This window comes from Trachypithecus francoisi, unplaced genomic scaffold, assembly GCF_009764315.1.
Source record: "Trachypithecus francoisi isolate TF-2019V2 unplaced genomic scaffold, Tfra_2.0 Lachesis_group0, whole genome shotgun sequence".
Classification (NCBI taxonomy): Eukaryota; Metazoa; Chordata; class Mammalia; order Primates; family Cercopithecidae; genus Trachypithecus; species Trachypithecus francoisi.
In genome coordinates, this window is record NW_022681453.1 from 59,623,689 (window position 1) to 59,633,138 (window position 9,450).

The 9,450-nt window shown below is 53.4% G+C and overlaps 1 protein-coding gene across 1 annotated transcript; it reads right to left on the reverse strand.

Moving 5' to 3' along the window:
• Positions 1-2,964: 2,964 nt before the first annotated feature.
• On the reverse strand, positions 2,965-9,450 carry RHO (rhodopsin). The gene is made up of 5 exons (XM_033210838.1): positions 8,995-9,450; positions 7,098-7,266; positions 5,734-5,899; positions 5,378-5,617; positions 2,965-4,558 (listed from the first exon to the last, which is right to left on the reverse strand). Exons 1-5 carry the CDS (start codon positions 9,353-9,355, stop codon positions 4,448-4,450), a joined length of 1,047 nt encoding a protein of 348 aa, XP_033066729.1. The 5' UTR covers positions 9,356-9,450; the 3' UTR covers positions 2,965-4,447.

Genomic DNA, 9,450 nt, shown 5'->3' on the forward strand with positions numbered 1-9,450 from the left:
CTGTATAGCTGAGGGGCCTGAGTCTTGGAGCAATTCAGGGACTTGCCCAAACCAAGTACAGTGGCTCATGCCTGTAGTCACAGCACTTTGAGAGGCTAAGTCAGGAAGATCCTTTGAGGTCGGAAGTTCAAAGCCAGCCAGGGCAACATAGGGAGACTCCATCTCTACAAAAAATAAAAAATAAGTTGGCAGTGGCTCACGCCTGTAATCCCAGCACTTTGGGAGGCCGAGGCGGGCGGATCACAACGTCAGGAGATTGAGACCACGGTGAAACCCTGTCTCTAGTAAAAATACAAAAAATTAGCCGGACGCGGTGGTGGGCGCCTGTAGTCCCAGCTACTCGGGAGGCTGAGGCAGGAGAATGGCCTGAACCCGGGAGGCAGAGCTTGCAGTGAGCCGAGATCGCGCCACTGCACTCCAGCCTGGGCAACAGAGCGAGCCTCTGTTTCAAAAAACAAAAAAAAAAAGTTAGCTGTGGTAGTGTGTGCCTGTGGTCCCAGTTACTTCAGAGGCTGAGACAGGAGGATTGCTTGAGACTGGGAAGTCGAGGCTACAGTGAGCTATGATGGCACCACTGTACTCTAGTCTGGGTGACAAAGCGAGACTCCATCGAAGGAAGGAAGGAAGGAAGGAATGAACGAACGAACGAACGAAAGAAAGAGAAAGAGGAAGGAGGAAGGAAGGAAAGAAGAAGGAAAGAGAAAGAAAGGAAGGAGGGAAGGAAGGAAGAAAGAGAAAGAAAGAAAAGAAAGAAAGAAGAAGAAAGAAAGAAAGAAAGGAAAGAAAGAAAGAAAGAAAGAAGAAAGAAAGAAAGAAGAAAGAAAGAAAGAAAGAAGAAAGAAAGAAAGAAAGAAAGAAAGGAAGGAAGGAAGAAAGAAAAGAGGACTTGCCCTGAAGCTACATAGTTGGGAGGGGCACCCACTCCCAACTCCTTAGGGAGCACCTCAGGCTTTCGGGGGGCATGTCTCCCTTGGCATGAGACAGCTCTGTGGCCATCCGAGTCCCCAGTGCATTCTGGCATGGGGTCAGCTTGCTCAGGTTTGGTTGAATGGAGCTGCCATTGTACCTAAGAGGCTGTACCTCTTAGGTTGTACCGCCTGCTGGCTGCCTGGAGATGAGGTGTGGACAAACTTACTGCAGCTTAGGGCAGCAGCTCCTTCTCTTTCTGTATGCAAGTGCCACTAAGCAGCTGTCAAGTCATTTGTAAATTAAGGAGGTGGAGGCTTTCCTGTCTATCAGGACAAACGAGAGAATGTTCTGGTGTTAGAGTAAAATTTTCCTCTGGACATGAGGCTGGGGCAAATGTACCATTTCTCAGAAAAAGTGGACTGGGTTGAGGGTTGGGGTGGGGAGCTGGGATGGGGTCCCTGCAAGTCAGGACAGCTAAGATGCCACTGTCCCACCCACTGCCACCCTGGCCCAACACAGCATCCAAAACCAAGGGTGCCAAAACCTTTGGGACCACTCACAGGAATCTTCTCCCTCATGTCCCTGAGATGAGGAGAGAGGGAGGCCTGGTCCAGCCATGTACCCAGAAAATACCAACTTAGAGTCCATTCCCTCTGGGTTGATGTAGGCTCTGCTCACCCCGCCTCCTGCCCTCCTACTTCAGGTAACAGCACCTGGGCTTTCCTTTGTGAAACCTACCTCTCCCCTTCAGCCTGCTTGGGCTGCAGGGTAAGCATGTGACCTAGGTCTGGCCAATCAGAGGATGAATCCCCATTCCAGTCATGGTGATGCAGTTAGACCTGTGTATGCCTAGTGTTCCATTACTGGAACGCTAAGCATGTGGGAGTTATTTATATCTTACTGTTCAAGGTCATGGCCAAGGTCCGATGGCAAAAATCCAAAAAATTGCAACCTTAGGCATAAATGAGCTACATATGATCAGGTGACCTAGGCCTAGCCAATCACAGAATTAATCCCCATCTCAGGCATGGTGATATGCTGTACCTGAAGCCCCGGGCTTTTTGTTCATGTGGAGCCAGCAATGTGTGCCTTTTGCTTCAGCCCAAATGAGCTGGATTTCCTATCACTTGCAACTAAAAGTATCCTGACTGATATTACCTAGTGAGTCAGAGTAAAGAGGGGCAATGGTAGAGATCCCAGCACGATGTGTCCAGCCCCACCAAGGCACCGAGGATCTGCTCTCTCATGCTCCTGTCCCCCTTCCTCACCTTGGAGGAGGGAGTGACTCTCGGGAGCTATAGCTCCATCCTGTTCCCCTTTGGGACAGGGTCTCTAGTAAGGCCAGCTCTGAACTGAGGCCCAGTATTGCCAAAGTCTGTCATCTACTGCATGCCAGGCAGTAGGCTAGCCACTTAAAGTCCACAATCTCATCTAATCCCGTTAGGATCAGGTGTTTGTTTTCTGTTGTTGTTTGTTTGTTTTGTTTTGTTTTGTTTCGAGATGGACTCTCCCTCTGTTGCCCAGGCTGGAGTGCAGTGGCATGATCTCGGTTCACCGCAATCTCTCCCTCCCGGATTCAAGCGATTCTCTTGCCTCAGTCCCCTGAGTAGCTGGGATTACAGGCCTGCCACCATGCCCAGCTAATTTTTGTATTTTTAGTAGAGATGGGGCTTCACCATGTTGGTCAGGCTGGTCTCAAACTCCTGACCTCGTGATCTGCCCGCCTTGGCCTCCCAAGGTGCTGGGATTATGGGTGTGAGCCACTGTGCCCAGCCAAGATCAGTTTTAAGATTCTCTTTTGCAGATAAGGAAGCTCAGAGAGGTGACAAAACTTGTTTGCAGTTTTATGGGTCACCTGTGACTCTATGACCCCAAAGTTGGGGTTTTTCCCATTCCCAGAGCTGCTTCCTCCACCTCTAGCCCCGGGGGACTCTGTGCTGCTTGGCTCTGCCCATTGCTCAATCCAGCCATCCCAGGGTCAGGGATCAGGTGGAAGCTGGCAGTTTCAATCTATCCTGTGGATAAAGAGTTTGAAAGCAACAAAACCCACCACCATTAATACCAACATAGGAGCTGACCTTTCAATGGCCCAATTTGCCTTAGTCTCCAGGCAGAGCTGGGTAGAGCTAGAGCTTCTGGCTTTGCCTATATGGAGAGTGGGGAGCAGTTACTGAGGCAGTTCAATTCTGACACCTCAGAGATGTGGCCAGCTTTCTGGAGCAGACTCTCCAGAATGGAGAATCGACTAGCAACTGCTGAAGATGGGCTTGTCTGGCAAGGGAAACTGGAAACTGGGGCCCATGAACATTCCCAGGGAAGGTGGGCCCAGTGTGATTTCCCACTCTTTGTTTCTAAGCTCTTTGAGATAAGGATGACATCAGGGACTCAGCTGTTCATTAAATGTGGGCCGGTGAGCATGTCTTCTAGAGGCTCCATGCTCTAGATGCTGGGGCCCAGGTGCTAGGGCAAAAGAGCAGGTAACTTCCAGAGGCTGAGAGAAAGGCCTGTCTCTCCATAGGCCACACTGGGAAGGGGAGGCACGGGGTCTGGGGTCTCACAGTAGGGGTGAGACCCCAGGCCCAATCTCACCCTCACTGGGAACTTGGCCTTCATCGCCCCACTCCCCCAATGTTGTTTTTTCAGGTGTGATGACTGCATTCTGCATTCCTGTGACTGTCCTTGCCTGCAGCCCAGCCCCAGCCCTGGTCTGGCCTTGATGCCTAGCTAATTTTTAAAAACCTGCCCCGAGGCTGGGTGAAACCCCATCATCCGAATGCCCAGTCTCAGAATGTTCACAATCAGGAGGTGATAATCATAATAATTAACTAGTTACATTAATTGATGTTATTCACAACATGAACTAGAATCTGTACAGCTCTTGCTATTTACAAAGTGCTGAAACACACACATACACACACACACACACACACACACACACACACACACACCTCTTTTGGTCCTCTCAGTAGCTGCGTGTCAGCAGGACCAGGGATCTGGGATTTCCATTTTATAGGGGAAGAAAATGAGGCCCAGGGAGGGAAAAACAACTGCTCCTTATCATTAGCCAAGTATGAGTTGCTGCTGCTAAGAGGGTCTGAGAGGATAGATATGTTCTCCCTTCGCTTTCATTCCTCCATTCCTTCCTGCATCCATCCAGCATTTATTAAGCACCTACTGTGTGCCCCATTCTGTGCTAGACACATATCCCTAAGCTGGGACACTTTTCCAGAAAGCAAGAATCCTCGTGTTCCTGAAAGATGAGTTGGGAGGAGAGGGGCACAGATCCCGCTGGCCTTGGGGAACCTGGGACTCCAGATCAGTAAGTGTTGGTGGATGTCCCTTCTCAGGCCGTCCCAGGTGAGTGAGGAGCCTCGTTTTTCTCTCATTAATTATTTCTTAAAAAAAAAAAAAAAATGAAGGAGCCTATGTGACTTCGTTCATTCTGCACAGGCGCTGCTCCTGGTGGGATGGCTGTGGCTGGGGGAGGGTGTGGGGGACGGGAGACGCCTACAGTCGGCCACAGCGTCCTAGGCAGGTCTTAGGCCGGGGCCACCTGGCTAGTCTCCGTCTTGGACACAGTGGCAGAGGCCTCGTCGTCACCCAGCGGGTTCTTGCCGCAGCAGATGGTGGTGAGCATGCAGTTCCGGAACTGGAAGGCAAGAGGCTTGAGTCAGGGCCAGGGCTGCCCACAGTGTGCTTGGAACTGATACATTAGTGAGGTTTGCCCCGACCCTTTCCCTGCTTCTGCCCCTCACAGTTCCAGCGCCCCGTCCACTCAAATCTGGCTTCCTGGAGGAAACTTGCTAAGCAGATGCTCCTCACCCCTAGAGATGCCAGGGACCGAGCACGAGGGGGCTGTGTCGCCCATGATATTTCATGGTGCCCTCTGTGTGCCAAGGGTGTTCTGTAAATTATCTCCTGTAATCTGAGAGTTTTGGTGTTTTGCCCTTTCTATGGATGAGGAAACCAAAGCACAGAGAGGGGAACTGACTTGCTTGGGGTCACACAGTTAGAAAGTGGCAGAGCTGACTTCAGAGACTGTTTACCCCAACTTCTGGTGTCCTTGGAGAGGAACCCTTTACCCCTTTACCCCTCAGAATAAGACTTTTTAGCTCCTCATTCAGCTTTATGGAGACTGGCCCATCCATTCCCATCTTGGGACCTTCTGACTTTGACATTGGGCTTCCAGAACTATCTGGACTGGAGCTTCTCCCACCTCAGTGAGCATCTGAGCCACCTGTGGAGAGCTTGTTGGAAATGCAGGTTCCTGGGTCCTCCCTGACATTCAGCAGATCTGGGTGGGGCCAGGAATCTGCATTTCTCACACACTCCCCATTGAGACTGCTGACCCAAGACTGCTGCCAGTAGCCCTGATGGAGCCCCCTCCCCTGCCCTGGGACGCAGTTTGTCCTTGGCAGGCAGTGCCTGTGGCCTGGGACACTGGGGCCCTCCCACCCGCAGTAGGCACCTGCTTGTTCATCATGATATAGATGACAGGGTTGTAGATGGCGGCGCTCTTGGCAAAGAACGCTGGGATGGTCATGAAGATGGGACCGAAGTTGGAGCCCTGGTGGGTGAAGATGTAGAATGCCACGCTGGCGTAGGGCACCCAGCAGATCAGGAAAGCGATGACCATGATGATGACCATGCGGGTGACCTCCTTCTCTGCCTTCTGTGTGGTGGCCGACTCCTGCTGCTGGGCAGCGGCCTGCAAGACAAGGGACCTGGGTCCGGACCATGGCTCCTCCAGAGAGCAGGAGCCACAGATACATGCTGGGGGCTGGACTGTCAGAGCCGTGAGGCTGCCCACTCCTGGGCCCGTACCTCCTTGACGGTGAAGACGAGCTGCCCGTAGCAGAAGAAGATGATAATCATCGGGATGGTGAAGTGGACCACGAACATATAGATAACAAAGGACTCGTTGTTGACCTCTGGCTTCAGCGTGTAGTAGTCGATTCCGCACGAGCACTGCAAGCCCTCGGGGATGTACCTGAGGACCGGCAGGTAGGGAGAACCCGCCTGTGAGGAACTTGGGAACAGCCAAGGCGCCTGCTGAGCACTGGCCCTTTCTGGGGCTTCACATTCCCTCCCTGGAAAAGGGGATCATAAGCGTCTGCATGGCTGGGTGACAGGATGGAATATGGATCAGATGGGGATGCAGATGCACCTTGTGGAATCAGTGTGGCTTCACTGGTGGCTGCGGTACCAGATGACATCACCCAGCCTCTCCCGGCATGCCCAGCCCCAGCATCCACCGCCTGCTGAGCCTAGGGTTATGCCAGGCAGAGGTTGGTGAGGAGGAGGGAGAGCGCTCAGGCTCTGTATTTGAGGCAGTTTGTACAAACTGAGGTCTTCCTAGCCCCAGGGCGAGAGTATTTTCCAGGTCAAAGATGGACACACAGGGTATCTAAGGGATCTTTGTGCAGCTTCTGGAAACAAGAGGTTTCCAGGGCACGTTGTTAGGATGTGGCAATGGTTCCTGATATTGGTGACAGTTGACTGGCCTCAGGAAACCCAGAGCGTCCAGAGGCTGTGCTTCCGGAGGATGGAACTAGGCCAGATTGGAGAAGATGGGGGAAAATTCCAGGGGGTGGACTCAAATTCAGCAAGGGGTAAGAAATGGACCCTAGCAAGACTGAGGAGAAAAGGAAGTGAGAGTGGGAATTTTCTGGAGACAGAGGGACATGAGGCCTCTGGGGACCAGAGTCACTGGTCCTATTGTCCAAACCATTGTCCCCACTGTGTCTCATCTCAGCCCCATTTGGAGACAATCGCCTAGAGGCTGAATGGAACCCAGTTCCCAGGGGCCACAACATGGCCACCGGCACTAGGAAGGTGTGGCCTCCCCTGCTGCTGAGACCCAAGGTTAGAGGGGGCTGCCCCCAGGGTACTAGACCAAAGAGGATTGGAATTTGCGCCTGGCTTAGTTGAGGATTAGGGGCACAGCCAAGGTGAAGAGTTGGGATGTCTTGGATTCTCTTTTACATAGAGCTCAGGAGATGGGACCAGTGCTTTTAGCAACATTAGAGTCTATTTATTCTGCCCTACACCTCTACCCTGGGTGGGCATTTGGGCCAGGAGACATACAAGGCCAGTGCCTGGAACTAGACACTACTGGGTTTGAGTCCTGACTGGAGGACCCTACAAAGAGCCCCTGGAGCCTCTTCCCTTCTGCTCAATGCCATTACCTGGACCAGCCGAAGAGGGGGGGTGCGGCGCAGGCCAGCGCCATGACCCAGGTGAAGGCAACGCCCATGATGGCATGGTTCTCCCCGAAGCGGAAGTTGCTCATGGGCTTACACACCACCACGTACCGTTCGATGGCCAGGACCACCAAGGACCACAGGGCGATTTCACCTGCAAGGCAGTCAGCAGGCTGTCAGCACAGACCCCACTGCCTGTCTAAGGAGGGTGCACTCCCCCTAGATAGGGAGAGGGTAGCTAGGAAGGCAACCAGGAGTGGGAGAGGGACTTGAGGAGGCCTTGGGGAAGGAGAGAGCTTGGCACTGGGAGGAACGGGAAGGGGCAGAGGGACCACATGCTGAGGAGAGCTGGGCAAAGAAGCTCCAGGGAATGGGGGAAGTTATTTGCTGAGTGCTCTGGGTCCATGAGGGACACGAATCAGATCAGGGGGTCACGATTGGACTGGGAACCCGGTAGGGAGTTGTGGGTTTTTTTGCTTGTTTTTAACAGAAGAATGCATCCTAATGTGGGGCAGAGTTCTTTGTTGGGAAGGAATGCAGAGGTGGCGGAAACCCAGAACTGGCAGTCCTTCCCCCTCTCCCTTCTCGGGAGATGAAATAACATGGGCAAGTGTGGCCCTCTCCTAGGAGCCATGAAGCCATGGGCAATGCTTTGCCCAGAGGAAGAAGAAGGAAATGATGAAATTGAGACATCTGCCCTGCTCACCACCCCATGAAGTTCCACAGGGAGAGTGGCCATATAGTTAATCAACCAAACTGGGACATCCCTAGCAGTGAAAGGGACAATAATTGTAAACTGGGACTGACCCTGCAGAGAACAACCTTCCGTGTGTGGCGCACCACCTTCTGGCCGGAACTGGGTGGTCTGTGATTACTGAATGTAACAAACACCCAACAATGCCAGAGATTCCCTGAGAGTGGGACCGAGGCAGCAGCCTGGACATGGTGGGGAGAGGGTAAGGCTGGCAGGGTGACGCTTGTGACTGGCGTTAAGCTCTCTTCGTCACCCAGCTTTGCAATGGCTGCCGCTAACATCTCCTGCATCTCAGCAGAGATATTCCTGGATCACAGCCAGGAGACCTAGGCTGTTGTTGCTGCCGGGCCACATCCCTAAATAAGTCTATTCCCTTCTCCCTGCTTCAGTTTTCCCCTCTGTTAAGTGGGATCTGTTATCTCTGCAGCACCCCCATCTGTTTTCCTGTTAAATGCAAGACATTATTCTAAAGCAAAAAGCAGCTGCTTCAGAGGGGCTGCACGCAGTTCTTAACACCAGGAGCCTTGGAGCGTGGCACGGAGGCTAGAGGGGCACCCAAGGACGGGGGGCTGGGAGGGGAGGCAGAGGATGCCAAAGGGGACCGAGCCCATTACCCAGCACAGGGAAGACTCAATGACTGGAGAATGGAGAATCCACTTCCTACCCTGGGCTTGGGCCCCTAGAGAGGAGGAGTCTGGCTTGCCCAGCTCTCTCCTCAGTGCCCAGCCTGGGTCTGACCTGTTTTCCGAGGGAAACAGAGGCTTGGTGTTGCGAACACGGCCCAAGATGGATGCGGGCTTCAAACTCAACTCTCCCCCATCCCAGTGTGACCCCCAGCAGGGCACTTGACCTCTTTGAGCCTCAGCTCAGTTTTCTTGCTGTGAAATTAGACAAGCGCATATTGCTCCAGGTAAGATGAAGGTAGCGTTCAGTGCCAGCCCTGCACAAACAGCAGCCCGGCTATCACCGTGAATGGTGTTTGTTGACTGAACATATGAGGGCCTTGGGTGATGCTGACAGGAGAGGAGAAGGAGAAGCCCTCTCAGCCACCACCACCAAGCCGGGGACTGTCCCAGACCCCTCCATGCTCCCAGGCTCCTGCATGCCCCACCCGCACCCGGCTCATACCGCCCAGGGTGGCAAAGAAGCCTTCTGCATTGCATCCTGTGGGCCCGAAGACGAAGTATCCATGCAGAGAGGTGTAGAGGGTGCTGGTGAAGCCACCGAAGACCATGAAGAGGTCGGCCACCGCTAAGTTGAGCAGGATGTAGTTGAGAGGCGTGCGCAGCTTCTTGTGCTGGACGGTGACGTAGAGCGTGAGGAAGTTGATGGGGAAGCCCAGCACGATCAGCAGGAACATGTAGGCGGCCAGCATGGAGAACTGCCATGGCTCGGCCAGGTAGTACTGCGGGTACTCGAAGGGGCTGCGCACCACGCCCGTCGCGTTGGAGAAGGGCACGTAGAAGTTAGGGCCTTCCGTGCCATTCATGGCTGTGGCCCTTGTGGCTGCCCTGCGTCTGCTCCCACCCAAAAATGCTGCGAAGGCCTGAGCTCAGCCACTCAGGGCTCCGGCTGGATGACTCT